This window comes from Urocampus carinirostris, chromosome 5 (genome assembly GCF_059441175.1).
Source record: "Urocampus carinirostris isolate Australia breed hairy pipefish chromosome 5, RoL_Ucar_1.0, whole genome shotgun sequence".
Lineage (NCBI taxonomy): Eukaryota > Metazoa > Chordata > Actinopteri > Syngnathiformes > Syngnathidae > Urocampus > Urocampus carinirostris.
In genome coordinates, this window is record NC_142353.1 from 40351881 (window position 1) to 40368159 (window position 16279).

Consider the following 16279-nt stretch of genomic DNA (forward strand, 5'->3'; position numbering starts at 1 on the left):
AGAGACATTATTTATTAATACCACAAGCAATGTTTTCTTAGTGCATCAAAGCAACGTTTAAATACATCAAAAAGAAACAGAAACAAAACTCACCAAAACTTGTCTAGTTCAGCTTTTTCGTCCATTGCGAATCACAGGTAGAGTTGAGTTTTTGCCATACAATGTCCTATTAACGATTGCTATAAATAATCTCAGGTCCTATCCGTTGTCTACCCTTTCCTGCCTGCTCTGCCCTCAGCGAGCAATGACAAAAGAAATGCTACCGTGTCACAGCCAGAACTTACGGTAGACCCAATCACGTAACGTTAACCACAAGTTTATTGAGATAAAGAGGAAACGCAGGACGCGGGAAGCAAGCCACCCACAGAACCGGAACGTGTTCCGAAATACAGAAGTGGATCTTCTGGAGCGGGAGATCGTGGTGTCGAGGAAGGAAAAAACAGGTCGATAGCCGGGACAGGAGAGCAAAACGTGGTTGGGATCAAAAACGGGTCGTAAGCCGGGACAGGAGAGCAAACGTGGTCGGGGTCAAAAAACAGGTTGTAGTCGGAGACAAACGGGCAGATCAGGAATGGACGGGAGTCAGAGTCAAAGTGCTTGCCTTGTAGAGACAGAGGTTCGCTGACGAACTGACAATAGTCGAGTGAAAGGACTTAGCTTAAAAAGTACGGGGGACCAATCAGGTAGCCCGCAGCGGCTGGCGCCAAATGAGCGGGCACAGGTGAAACTAATGAGTAATCATGACATACCGGTTCTTGTTAATGATGTCTACAATGGCTCTGATGTCTTTTCTTACAAAACTTTGTCGAAACAGGGACTAACAATCATTTTTCGCTAATTATATTCCAGCCTATTCTTCAACGGGGGTTACAAGCAGGATTGGGTAGGGTTACTTTAACTGGATTACTTTCAATTACTTTTGGATTACTCCAATACCAAATATGCAAATAAAAGACAAAATAAACTAAATATGAATAAAATGATGACTCACAACACGTGGTAAGCTTTCTCTCCTGGCTTTGATCTCTTTGATCTCCGGCAAAACTAACAAAAAATGTGACAGAAACAAAATGAAAATAAATCCAAACAGCTTGCCAACATCATTTTTTCCGTTCCATGTATTCCGTTACTCCCCAAGCCTGCACAAAATTTAGTAATTTCATTCATATTTAGTTTCTTTTGTCTTTTATTAGCATATTTGGTATTGGAGTAATCCAAAAGTAATTGAAAGTAATCAAGTTAAAGTAACCCTACCCAACCCTGGTTGCAAGTGCCCTTCAAGTAATAGATTATTAATATTGAGCTTCTGCCACTGCCCTAGCACAGGAAAAATAGATGATCATGAGCAATATATAACCAACATTTCAACTAAAGAATAGATACCAATGCATTTTTTTTGTGCAGAATTGGATTATTTATGCTTTAGATTCTGGTACAATATCATTGCCGCTAACTGCAACACAATAAATTATAGGTCATGAGCCACAGCACAACTGACTTTTTACACATATACAACACAGAATATATTTACAAAGTATTTTCCTTTATGTATATACATGTTTGATTTATTAATATTGCATTCTAGTTTCTAAACTTATTTTTAGCAACATTGTACATAGGGGTTGCCAAGATTATTGATATTTTTATGTTATATATTGACAATAAAGACAATCATGAATCTTAAATCTCTTGAGTCTTGAAATACCAATGTCAGGTTTATTCATTTTTGTTTCTTTTTCTTCTTCTTTTTTTGCACTCATGTCAACAGATTAAAAGTAGCGGACTCTAGTGGTTAGTTTCTTCACTAAGTTTAATTTGATTTGGGTATGTTTTGGCCACCTGTGTTTAAGAAACACACTTCTCTTCATAGGCAGGGTTGGGTAGGGTTACTTTAACTGGATTACTTTCAATTACTTTTGGATTACTCCAATACCAAATATGCTAATAAAACACAAAAGAAACTAAATATGAAAACAATTACTAAATTTACTAAATTTTGTGCAGGCTTGGGGAGTAACAGAATACATGGAACAGCAAAAATGATGTTTGCAAGCTGTTTGGATTTATTTTATTTCCCATCTCATCTCATTAGCCGTACCGCTTATCCTCATTAGGGTCGCGGGGGGGCTGGAGCCCATCCCAGCCATCTTCGGGCAGTGGGCAGGGGATATTTTATTTATTTTATTTATTTTGTTTCTGTCGCATTTTATGTTAGTTTTGCCGGAGATCAAAGAGATCAAAGCCAGGAGACAAAGCTTACCACGTGTTGTGAGTCATCATTTTGTCCATATTTAGTTTATTTTGTCTTTTATTAGCATATTTGGTATTGGAGTAATCCAAATGTAATTGAAAGTAATCCGGTTAAAGTAACCCTACCCAACCCTGTTCGTAGGGGAGTAAAACACAACTCCCCAAAAATAATAAAAACAAATATTTACATCCATTAGAGTATGTAAATGTATGGGTTTGGGCAGGTGATTTTGCAAATGTTTATGTTAATGGAAAATTACGTTTTGTGTATCAAAGGGGAGGGGAACCCAACTTTTCTAAAAAAAAAAAAAAAAAAAAGAAAAAAAAAACACGTCATATGTTCAGTGTATATTTATATTCCTTAGCAGATATTTTTTAGGAGAAAAATACATTTGCTAAAAACAAGCATTACTTAAAATTGGCAATTGTACTACATAATATTTTCCTATTGAACCAAAGGGGTGATTACAAATCATTAGATAAAAATAGAACATTTTACTTAATTATTATTAAAACTATTTTATTACATGTATTTCCTCAATTTTATACGATGATTTTTGCAATGACTGCTATTGTGTTGCAAATAGTCGTCCAAATGTAAATTGTAACAACCATTTCAAGTCGTTGATATACGTCAAAGTTAATGTAACTGTAGCATTCAAATGTTGAAATAATATAAATTAATTAACATTTAATATGAGACGTTTATGTTGTCCACAATATCGTATTTTTTTATTGCCAACCTTCCCACACAATTTGCACATTGAGATATTTATATTTTAATTATTAATATTCACACAATACTGTACTAAATTGTACTATCATATAAATATAGGCAGCTCCACCTTTTTACCACCAGAGGGCAATGTGTTTTTTTCCATAGATTGATGTATTGTGAGGTTATCAGGGACAAGTGAATAGTACAATCTCAACATTTTCCTTATATATCTTTGTATTTCTGAACTAAGAAAAATATTAGTCATGAGGAAAAAATAGAAGAAAACTACAGCTAAGAAATTGTATGTATTTCAAAATAACGCTGACATTCAGAAAGACTGACAGGAGGAATGAAGACAGACCCTTGCTCAACGGGACATTGTGTAATATTCAACCACTAGATGTCACTGTATTTGTTATTGCAACCGAAAAGAAATGCCACAGAGCACAATGAAGATGACAAATTATGTAGATCCAAACCGCACCATTTTTGATCGGCCTTTCACAAGGTTTTTGTTTTTTTGCAACAAGATGGCGGGCGGTCATGTCGGCTCACTCGAGTTGAGCCTCAAGTTATGTCAAATAAATACAAATTGTTTAAATTATGAGTATTGAAAAACATGCAAGGCAGCACAGCAGCGCAATGGTGAGTGCGTGTGAGGCACAGTTCTGAGGTCGTGAGATCAAACATTCCTGTGTGGAGTTTGCATGTTCTCCCCGTGCTTATGTGTGTTTCCTCCAGGCACTCCGGTTTCCTCCTCATTCCAAAAACCATGCATGTCAGGTTAATCGAGCGGTCCAAATTGTCCCTAGGTATGAATGAGCAAGTAAGTTGTCTGTCTCTGTTGTACCCTGGGATTGGCTGGCAACCAGTTCAGGGTGTCCCCTGCCCAATCCCCAAAGATACCTGGGATGTGCTCCAGCACCCCCGTGACCCTACTGAGGATAAGCGCTGCAGATAATGGATGGATGGAAAAAAATGCATGTTTGTATGTATATCTAAATATATACAAATATGTGTACGTAGATATATATCCCTTTTTCGTGGTACAGTCTGCGTTGCGTTCTGGGTTGACTTTGGTAGTGTGGAGAAAACAGGGACAGAGGTTGAAATGTGGCTGAGACGTTCACCTTGACTTCCTTATCAAACCAAAAGAAACACTAGTAACATTTTTGACTAATATTAAAAAAAAAAAAAAATATATATATATATATATATATATATATATATATATATATATATATATATATATATATATATATATATATATATATATATATATATACATATATGAAACACCTAACGTTCTAAACTTAACTTACACTACAAAACACGTGAACATGTTAACACACTAAAATTCATCTCATCTCATTAGCCGTACCGCTTATCCTCATTAGGGTCGCGGGGGGGCTGGAGCCCATCCCAGCCATCTCCGGGCAGTGGGCAGGGGACACCCTGAACTGGTTGCCAGCCAATCACAGGGCACACAGGGACTGACAACTCATTCGCTCATTCACACCTAGGGACAATTTGGACCGGCCAATCCACCTGAAATGCACACTAAAATTATTAACATTAATTGCATACACAGCAACTAAAAACTATATTTTACAAAGACAAGAAAGAAAGACGCCCTTTCCTTATCAAACCAAAAGAAACACTTACCATTAAAATGGCGCCATAGGAAGATGTAGATAGGATAAGATTTATTTAAATGGACATAATAAAACCACCTGCTTTAATGGCAAGAACACTAAAGACAGAAAGTGGAAGCGCACTCCCTAGTGACACTTTTTACAAACTGCCCTACATCCACCCTATCTTGAAGTGATGGCGTCCTTGCCATCAAAACCAAATACATTTTGCAGTTAGTACAATAACATTTTACATGAAGTGAACTACTGATGACATTACAACAGACTGATAAAAAGCAATAAAAACAAAACAAAATTCGGTCACACAAGTCACTGCTCTTCTTGTTTTGACCCTCTGCCACAGCTGCCTTCCCTTGTCCAGCTTTGTCTGGTCAGCATTCATCTCTATGGCCTGGGCACCAAAAGATAATCTATTGGGTTTCTCTGTGGAGCTTGAGGAATAGCTGGTGTCCTATCAGAATTTCCATTCTCCTCCATATCGTTTTGGCTCTTCTCCATGTCGAGCTCCTCCATACTTGTATTTCCATACTGTTGGTCCATTGAATCTCCAGAACGACTGTTTCCATCTTCTGTCAGAACCTGTCAAAGAACCTCTTCAAAACTGATGTGGCTCGGCACACACTGCCCATGCTTCATTTTGCACTGGAAGGAACATACATTGAGTGAGAAGGTTGCGGTGTGATGTATACAGGTAATTTTGGTTCTTATTCACCACGTTGTACGGATGTGGCAACTATCAGTCCCCTGGCTTCTGCTTTCCCCCAACATGGCATACCGCAGGTACAAAGGTTTGGTTCTTTGCCTTTCTGTCCTTTTTTGCTGACCCTTAGCATGTTTGGAGATCTTATTGGCCAGAATATAGGCCTGGGACAAACTATCAGCAGAGTTTGTACATAGTCACCGTACCCACAGGGCCTGGTGGTGGAGTTATGCCCAAAGAAGAGGTCGATGGAGAGCCAGGAATGCCTGCAAAACATGAGACATGACAACCAGTGGAGTCATGTTGTATATATTTGTAAGCGTGTGTCATGGAGTCCAAATATCCATGCCAATTTCAAGTAGGGCTAGAGGGTTCCCCACAGGTTCATGATGGACCTATTGAACCTTTCAATCGTCCCAATACCCTCAGGGTAGTACGGTGTTTTATGAGTATTGGTAACGCCAGTATACTTGCAAAGCTCTTTCAATACAGCACTTTCAAGATTGTGGCCTTGGTCTGGATGCAATTTTCCCGGGAATACAAATTGAGAAAAGAAATTCCTCCACAACACTCGTGCTATTGTGTTGGCTTTTTGATTTCTGGTCGGGTAGGCTTTTGCATAACGAAATAAATTGTCAGTGACGATGAACTTTTCAATGCCTCCCCTTGACTTTTACAGTGTCAAGAAGTCCACACATAAACGTTCTATTGGTCCACTGTTGTGTATGCTGATCAGTGGGGCCCTATTGCTTGCCATGGGTGTCATCTTAAGGCAACGTCTCTCACACTGTTCATACCCTCCCTTAATGTCGTGGAACATTCTCGGCCAGGAGGACCACTCCCATATATTTTTCTGTGTTATTTACTGATGTATGCATTGTCTCTGGCAGCACCAGCTGTTCCAACATCCCCTCTGAATGTCCTGGGCCAGGCTGTCTACAATGAATTGTCTTCTAGTTCTGACTTTTGAAGTGTGACACTGGACCAAGCACAGGATCTCCCTTTTGCTCTGCACAAACTTCCTGATTTGCCATGGCTGGGAGTGAATATGTGACCACTTCAGCATATAAAATCAGAACCTCAAGATTCATTGCACTTTCACCCGGAGAACATAAAGATATTGGTGTGGCCCGCTGTTCATTTTGTGTCTGTACACCACCTGTGACTTGAGGACACATCTGCAACGACTTCTTGGTTGGATAGGCGAGAAGGAGCATCAGCATTTGAATTACTTTGCCCTCTCTTGAACGTGATATCAACATCAAAACTGTACAGGAGTGACACCCATTGTGGGCCAGTGGCATCCTATTTTGCAGAGGACATCAAAACATTGGGAGGGTTATGATCTCTTTGGACAGAGTTTTCAGTCATAGAGGTGGTCATAGAACCTGTCACTGCCCATTTTACTCGAATTTGTGCCCCGCATACCTTGTCTCGGGTGGGCTCAAGTCTCTGCTTGCATAAACAATGACCCCTTCCGTCCCATCTTGTACTTGCACCAGGACTTCTCCAAGCCCTCCCCCCGATGCATCAGTTTGCAGCTCAAATGGGACATTGTAATTTGGGTATCTTAACACTGGCACTGTCACTAACTCTTAATTTAGGGAAAAGAAAGCCTTTTCACAATCATCAATCCACAAAAAAGTTGTTTAATGTTCTGTCATTTTCCTTCCCCTTGTTACTTTCTTGACAGAGTACCTTAGCACATACCGGCTGCATTGTCCCACCAAACCAAGCAATTGTAGCACTTTCTTTGGTTGGTGGGTCATGGACGTTACTTTACTTTACTGATCTTCTCTGGGTCAGTCCTAACTCCCTCAGCAAACACCAGGTGACCAAGTTACACGACCATGGCCAAGCGCATAAAACATATTTACCACACTTGTCCAACGAAAGTTATTTGCGAGGTGCTGCTGCTGTCCTTTAAGCTTCAGTTCAACAGCGATGACCATCTTCTCCCTAGAATGAGCATCCATATCAAAATCTTACGTTAACCGAATAACAGTCCAAATAAAGAACTGACATCCTATGCAATCTCCTTTGCAGGTGTCCAATATTAAAACAGAATAAACATATTTTCATGAATGACTTTGAGGTGGAACATAATACACAATGTCCCTTCAAGCATTTGCAAGTGCAATAAAAGCAAAAATGTATGTACTGATACCTGTCTGTCATCTGTTTTTTGTTATTTTTATATATTTAACGTGCTCACATTAGTACGTAACTGTAGTGTATTACTAAATACACATGGCAAGTGGTAGGACAGCAAAAGAACCTAAGGAGAACCTGAGGAGAAGCGAGAACATATAACCTCCAAATTCACTGAAAATCTGAGGCTGACGGGAAAAATAGATCAGAATTCAAATAATAATACAGTTTCAGTAGTGATTATTAGAGTTTTTGTAACAATGTAATTGTTTGTTGCTCTCTGCTATTGCCGTGGTCCATATGGAGGCAACTGACAGTAAATGTGGCGTTGGTATGAACGCTCGCTTCCCTTCCCACTGGCCTCTCGACACTCCAAGGTCATCGCAGCCCAGATTCAATGGGCGAGCATCTCTTTGACAAAGTGTGCCGTGCTCTTCCTGCAACCGCCTCCTTGCCACACTGGCCCTACTTGTAACCAAGGTTCAGCTCTCGTGAACATTGTGTTCAGAGCCAGAGGTTTCAACGCTCACAACGGAAAAAGCACCATTTATAGAAACTTTGCTATTGGGTATTGTGAGTAGTTTTCGGCCAAAGTGTGTTTAGGCTCTGAAAGCAACCAATGTTGCGGAAAATGTGAAAAATATTCCAGCTTTACACGGGATTGGCATCCCCAAAAATATACATGTATTATTAAATCAATCTGTTCTATGCAAAGATGAGTGATCATCATCGTGGAATGTACATTTTAGTGCAGAAGATGATTAAATTTTAAGACCAACAAACAACTAACGGAAAAAAAACCTCACAGAAATACCTGTTTTTTTCACAGGAGTTACTTTCCAAAAAGAACCAGTGAAAGGCAAAATTCAATTACTGTATTTTCCGCACTATAAGGCGCACCTAAAAGCCTTTATTTTTTTCAAAAGCTGACCATGCGCCTTATAATACAGTGCGCCTTATATATGGATCAATATTAAGTCGCAAAGTCTTGCAACTAAGGCAAGCAGCCGCCGACTAGATTTTCCTCCGAAGGCGAAGTAGTCCGCGGTGTATGCTGGGATTTATATACCGGCGTTTCATTTCCTAACCAATGTGTTATTTATAGTTATTCGGAGGTAAAGGGGCCGGATCCTTTTTATCATTTACAGGCTCGCATAGGCTAAAGGGGCGAAACAAAGCCTGCAATTGGCCGAAAAAGATGAAAGTGAATCACACGTTGGGTTGCACTACAGCATAGAGAAAATATTTTTTACTATTCTGTATTTGTAAATATTTTACTCTCCTGGATTTACTACACTCACGGTTGTAAGAAGACCATGGTTACCTATCATTATTGAACGTGATGGCTGCAAGAGAACTTAGGTGAGCTATGCGGCTTTATATTTTCCCGGTATCTTGTTTTAGAACGATCTTGATGTTTCTGTGATGAGTCTATTTTTAAACTAAATTCAAATCAAAGTGTTTATTGTCATATGCACAGTAAAGAACCCCTTTTCCCTGCACAGTAAAATTCTTACTTTGCTGTCCACACAGTTGCCAGCAAAATATAAAATGGAAACTAAGAAATGGTTGGCATTTCTTGAATCCCAAGACTTTAACCTTCCGAATGATATTCGGAACGATGCGTTTGAGTGATTGGTGACATCGTACAGACACTGTTTCCGTACATGTCTGAGACACGTATTTGCTTCTTTGCAAGCTTTCGGAATGTTAAGGGGGTAATAAGTTTGACTGAACTATCTGACTGTTTTGTCGGAGTTCCCATTGTAGCGCCTTATAATCCGGTGCGCCTTATGTATGAAAAATATAGGACCAAAAACTATTTTTTGGGGGTGCGCCCTCTAACCCGGTGCGCCTTGTGGTGCGGAAAATACGGTAGTACAAATCCTCATTTTTTACAACTGTTGTACAATTAAAGACTCTATTATACACAAAACCAAATCACCCACATTTTTTACAGATTCAAACGTTAGTTTAACAGATTGAATTACTTTGTCAAGTTTATATTCATTTATTCTTTTACTATTTATGACTGTACATTCAAATAGTATTAAGCAGGGAGACTGTTAAGGAAATCAGAATGCAATGGATTACAGAAGGTCATCAACACATCCCAGAAGAAAATCGACTTCCTCGCTGAGTCTGGAGAACATTGCCAGCTAGCAGTACTGCAATAGAGTCAACAACATTATGCATGAATCATCTCACCTGACCACCATATCTTTGACTTACTTCCATCTGACAGATTCTTTAGTTCCCCTAAACAAAGGAATAACAGGTTCAGAGACAGCTTCTTCCCCAGGGCCATTACCACCCTAAACAAGCACACAGGCTTTGAAAAAAAATACGTATCTTGCCTATGTATAGGATAATGAGCTTTTACATTTTTGGAAATATTTTGCTGCTGATGTCTTTGGACTTTTGTTTGGACTTACTACTTAGGTCAATCTCCAAGCACTACCTAGAAAATATGTTTTACCATATCTGTCATGATTGCTGATTTGGATCACCTGTCCCCGCTCATTCGACGCCAGCCACTGCGGGCTACCTGATTGGTTCCCTGTCCTTTTTAAGCCCAGTCCTTTCACTCACCTGTTGTCAGTCCGTCAGCGAACCTCTGTTTCTACAAGGCAAGCATTTTGACTCTGACTCCCGTCGGTCCCGCTTCTTGCACCCGTTTTTCCACCTGTCCGTTCCTGATCTCCCCGGTTGTCTCCGGCTTCGACCTATTTTTGACCCTGACTACATTTGCTCTCCCGTCCCGGGCTTCAACCCGTTTTAGATCCCGACCACGTTTTTGCTCTCCTTTTCCGGCTACCGACCTGATTTTTTCCGTGCTTGACACCGTCATCTCCCGCTCGGGAAGATCCACTTCCGTATTCGGATCACGATCCGATTGTGTGAGCGGCTTGCTTCCCGCGTCCAGCTATCACTGGATCGCGGGTGCTGCGCTTCCTTTTTCTATCAAAAAATTTGTGTTTAACGTTACGCATTTGGGTCCTGATTCCATTCTGGTCGTGACAATATCTCCTAACATTCTATTATATCTTATATTTCTCTTTTAAGTCTTTTATTACATCTTTATGCAGGACTGCCACATATTTACTCATTGTAGACAATGTTCACTAAGTTGTTTTCAATGACACTAAAAACAATTCCATGACTAGGAACTTTTGTAAAATTATTTTGTATATCTGTACTTTTGTATAGCTCAGTAGCTCATGATAATCTCAAAGGGAGTTTGTTTGCTACCAATGCTAATTTGCATGTTCCATAGGTGGTGAATGGTCCTATGGATGTGGTGAAAAGTATCGACCGCATGGTGACCAGCTTGAGCCCCAGGTTGATGACGGAGAAGGATCACGTGACTTTTCAAAGCCCCAACATCAGTAAGTGTCCCTAACTTGAATCAGTCATATTTTTAGCCTGAAATGTAATTTAATGGTAAAAAAAAGTTTCAGGAAATCTGCTTTGAACTCTCCTGAAAAAGTAATCTACTGCAATCCAGTTTTTATCATGATTAATTGGAATCAGAACCTTCGTGATATTCAAAAATGATCAAAGTAGCCCCCCCATTTGTAACATGTGCTCCGCTCACAGCAATAGTCAACTGTGGATAATGGATCATGGCCCACAGAGGTGGTATTCATTTGCTCTCTCAGCTCCTTCAGTAATTGTCAACTGGGGATAATAAATAGCAGCCAAAACAGTTTATTTTATGCACAACTCAGCGCCCCGAAACGAAACAAATGTTTTGTGATCATGCATCAAAGATACAGGCATTAAGACTTGAATATTTTTCGACCCGCAATGCACCGAGGCGGGACGATGCGAGGGATTATGTTACACTGCATGGCAAAAAAATAAAGTATTACCCAACTGGTAGAAGACTTTTCTCAATTTGAGTATAATATTTCTTGTTTTAAAGATATTTAATCATGTTATTTCTAATGTTTTTTTAGGGGCATAAGAAATGAAATGATCTGCATTTATATAGCGCTTTTCAAGTCAATGACTTCCCAAAGCGCTTTACAATGTGCTCCACATTTTCCCAATAGCGGCCTTGCAGCCATGTAAGGCGCTAACCTGCTTATTGAGGGTATTAGGGGTTCAGTGTCTTACCCAAGGACACTTCGACATGTAACACAGACGAGCCGGGATTCGAACTAGGATCCCTTGATCCCAAGACGAGCGCTCTACCTCCTGAGCTACTGCCGCCCCATAAGACCATGTATACTTAAAATAGCAAAATTGTCGGATGGTGAAAATGGTGGGTTGTTTAATTTGTTTTTTAATCTTGGTTGAAAGTCAGCAGACCTATCTACCAGCTATAACAACTTTTCTTCATTTGAAGATGTTTTTTTACTATTATATTCAAGAAAGTGTCAAGAACCGGAACAGGAAGAGGACCCAGATGCGTGACGTTTCTCGCACAAGCTTTAGTTTACGAGATTTTGGGCAGTCATGAAAAACGCCTGTGATTCAGCGATCGTTGGGCAGAAGACGTAAGGCAGCTGTCTGGCGTGAAATGAAAGGAAGCCAGAGGCCAACGAGATCGATACCAATTGCATGAGTAGATATCGGACAGATGGGGTTGATACCGGACGGGACAGGACAGACAGCATTGATATCAGGCACTGGAGACTGGAGTCCAATAACAAGCAGGACTAGATAGATGGAAACGATACCAGACACTCGAAATCGATAAAAAAAACAGACCAAAATAGCCGGGAACAAAACTGGAGATCGATATTAAACAGGACAAAATAGACGGGAACAATACCGGACAGGAAACACAAGCAGGGAACCGGACAGAGTCAAAACCGACGTCTTGCGGGTGCAGAGGTTTGTTGAAAGACTGACAAAGGGTGAGTGAGAGTACTGAGCTTAAATAGGAGGGAAGCCAATCAGTCAACGAGCCGCAGCTGGCGCCAAACGGGCAGGGTCCATTTTGTGCCATGAGCAACCGTGACAGAAAGAAGATCAAATTGTAAATTAATCGCAGAATAGTCAGATTATTTATAATTAAAATTAGAGACATGGTCTTCTGATCGGGTAAAACATAATTATTTGCTGAATGGCCATTTTAATTGCGGTTCATGGTTCCCTTTACCGCATAGGTCGTGGTGGCACCATTGAGGACGCAACTGTTGACGGTCCCTGACTTGTTCTTGGGTCTTGGCAAAGTTGGCACCAGTCCATTCCTTAATGTTGTCAGACCAGTTCTTTTTTGGTTTTCATCTTCTCCTGCCCCCTGGGACTGCCCTGGAGAATTATATTGGCAAATCTCGATGCTCTTGTGACGTGACCATACCACTGAAGTTTCTGTCTGCACACAGTTGAACGCAGTACTTCAAATCAAAATCGGGCCGAAGAAAAATGGCTTCATTACGAATTATTACAACTCTTCATTTGATGGACTGTACTTTTATCTTCTTTATTTTTTCTAAAAAAAAAAATACAAAGAAATCATAATTGAGGCCTAACAAAAGCGCCCTCTCTGGCAAATGGTACGTTTTGGTCACTAGCAGTGTTCCCTCTAAGCTGCGCGCGTGCGCAATTGCGCACTGCTCGCACATTCTCAGCGCACAAGAAAATCTAGCCAGCGCACAAAAATGAGGTATCAAAATTACTCATTAAGAAGCAATTGACGTCAAAGTTACAGTACATGAAGGTAAAAATACACGGGTTCCCCTGATGTTGTGTCCTAAATGCGGTATTTTGAATTCGAGTCGAAGCAGAACGAAGTTGAGTAAAGTTAGTAGAGTTTGTCGGGGAACCGGCTTCTTCGGCTCGGCTCACTAAAAGGAACCGGCTCTTTCGGATCCTAAACGGCTCTTTGGGTTGTTTTGGCTTCTTTAATCCCAACATTTCCAAATGCTATGTAAAATTATGCACAAAATGACTTAAAGGAAGGGGGGAATAGAAAAAAAAAAAAAAAAATACCGAAATGAAAAAGTAGTGAAAAGCTGAGAAAAAGAGAAACAAAAGGAAAAGAAAAAAGAAGGAAACATTTAGAAAAAAGCCAGAAAAAAAGGAAAGAAAGAAATGTAGGAAAAAAGTAAATAGAGAACAAAAAGAAAAAAGTAACAGCTCGGAAAAAATAAACACAATGAGATTTTTTAAAGGAATTTAAAAAAAAGTAGAAAAAAAAAGAAGAAAAGGTTTGTGTTGCATTCAAAAAATGTCCAATTATATCAAGTGAATCTTGTTGTCAGCATTGTACTTCCACTAAAAATGTGATTAATCACAGCTCTGTATCTTACAACCGACTAAATAAGCCCCCAAAAAATGTTAATATTATGCGACAAAATATATCAGGAAATAAAAAGAAACGGATATCTTGTGAAAGAATTGTAAGAACAAACGACGTGTGTAGGCTGTACAACCTTTACAATAGTACATGAGTCAATTCATTCAAAAGAGAAAAATAATTTTGCATTGCCGGAAACTCAGCAAAATGTAACTTAATGTCAAGTTTTGGACATGTTTGATAATGAATTATCTTGCCACACTTGGGATTATGGTTGCTCACCGTTGTTTCAAGCGCTGCTCACCGACTTTTTGTGAACGCTCAGACCCATGGAAAATTAGAGGGAACATTGGTCACTAGAGTCTCAGAAGTTTGTATTCTTCCTTATGCTTTGTTGCAATTGTTTTTAATTGCACTACACCATACATTGACTTATGTTGATCAAACAATACACAATGTCCCTTAAGCAATGTCCTCCTTAAATTGTGGGTACCTCACTTGCGATTTACAGAATTATCAGTGCAACAGCAAAGGCTTCAAGAATCATCATCCAAAGGAACCAGTTTCTGTGGACCTGAGACTGAACTCTCCAACTCAGACTGCATTTCAGTCCCACATCAAAAGATCCAGGATCTCCTTAACAAAGGTAGACCGAACACTCCAAGATCCAATCCTCTTCATTCACTTAAGTCAATTGCATATTCAGACTTGCGGTATTTGTCACAAAGCGGTCACATGGCTTTGGTTGCTAAGGGGCCACATTCAGTTACAAAGGTGAATGCATGGTCTCTGAACAGACTCAAGATTGTGTAGTACGCATTCAGGTTTCTTCTTCCCAAGGCCGAGCAATAGTGTTCACGCACTGTTGGGTTTCGCCACCATCTTTCTTCTGAGAATATAGCATCCTAAATTAACACTTTGTCCAGTTTTGTTTATTTGTGTGGTAGGAAAAGCTGGATTTTCAATCTGTTATTGTGCCTAATGCGCAGGATTCAATAAATTGACGCTGCTTAACACGTGGTATGGATCTCTGCGACCTCTTTTCAATCCTGAAGAGAACATCAGCATGGTTCCGACCGTCACCGATGGCAGCCAAAGGTATTCAACAAGGATTGTAAATCTGTCATTATTTGTGTAGTTTGACCCTAAAGATATATTTCAAGATATATATTTGAAGACACTGTATATTTGAAAGTGTTGGTTGGGGCTATGGTTAGGGTTGAAGCTGAGGTTTACGGTTTTGGTTGGAGCTAGCGTTAGGGTTTGGAGCTGGGGTTTGCGTTTTGTTTGGGGCTTGGTTAAGGGTTGAATTGGAGCTTGATTTAGGGGGTTAGAATATAGAATATAGAATATACCTTTATTGTCATTGTCACAAAATGGGTTAACATATTGTGACAACGAAATTGGAGTCTACCCCGTTGTTTATTAACAGATGAACATGATGCCCTAGGGCTGCTTGTAGCGGAGTGGATGACGTCACGCCAGTCCAAAAGTTCGACATCCCTGCGGCAGATGGAAAACTGTTCTTTGTGAAAATCCAGGGATACACCACCTCGTGTTAGCAAGTCCGCCTCCTCTCCGATTCCCCCCGGCTTTCGTGTCTCTGTTTAGCGGCGTTGAAGCCGGATAGCTCCGGGTAGCTCCGGGTGGCTACACGTTAGCGTCCGGAATGCTAAACGTGAGCCACGTTTCCGCAAAACACAGCAACTGCGCTCCCTGTGCGCTTCGATGTTTTCCACCAGCACTCGATGATCTTATTTGGTCGTGAGTTCGCATTTACCATGATTACGGATGGTACCGAAGACTTATAACGCCGCTAGCCGCTTCGCTAGCTCCGGCTCTTCTTCCACGATAGGCCCCTTCATCACGCCGGCACAAGAATTCTTCAGGGCAAGGAGTTGAAATTCCTTGACTACACGCATTTTTTGTGCGCTAAAACCCATGTCCCATAGGATAGAAGTAATCCATAGTGTAGTTGTCAAAACGGGAAGAAAAAACACCGAAGATAGGAGCAGACAATAAAACAATAGGGCAGCTGCTGGAAAAGGCAGCCGCTCGTGGCAGCGCCGCTTTGAACTTGGTGCAAAAGTCATCATAGTGCAAAAGAATAGTCAGCATAAGCATCGGTGCAAACATAGTCATCATAGTGCAGAAAAAAAAGAAATGGTCAGACATTGTGCAAGGTGAGCAGTAAACATAGTGCAGTCGACATGTGCAAGAACATAGACATGAGTACCATTATGTTCGTATGAGGTAGTGTTGGCAAGAGTTTTCAGTTTTTTTGTGCGGTGTCTGTTTTGAGCAGTGAACAAACATAGTGCAGTCAGCATGTACGTGAGTACCATTTTACATTCGTGTGAGGTAGTTTTTTGCAAGAGTTTTCAGTTTTTTGTGCGGTGTCTGTTTAGGGTGGTAATGGCTGTGGGGAAGAAACTGTCTCTGAGGTTAGTGTTTTAACTGGAGCTAGTCTTAGGTTTGGAGCTAGGCATGGAGTTAAGATGTTTGGTAAGGGTTTGGTTGGAGCTGCAGTTACAGGGTTAGGGTTTTGGTTG

At 40.4% G+C, this 16279-nt stretch overlaps 1 protein-coding gene across 1 annotated transcript in view; it reads left to right on the forward strand.

Moving 5' to 3' along the window:
* adgrd2 (adhesion G protein-coupled receptor D2) overlaps positions 1-16279 on the forward strand; it is a 72127-nt gene that overhangs the window by 10080 nt on the left and 45768 nt on the right. The window contains exons 8-10 of the mRNA XM_088336824.1: positions 10752-10863; positions 14239-14373; positions 14717-14825. Coding sequence (XP_088192950.1) covers positions 10752-10863; positions 14239-14373; positions 14717-14825 — 356 coding nt within the window. The remainder of the gene's footprint in view (positions 1-10751; positions 10864-14238; positions 14374-14716; positions 14826-16279) is intronic.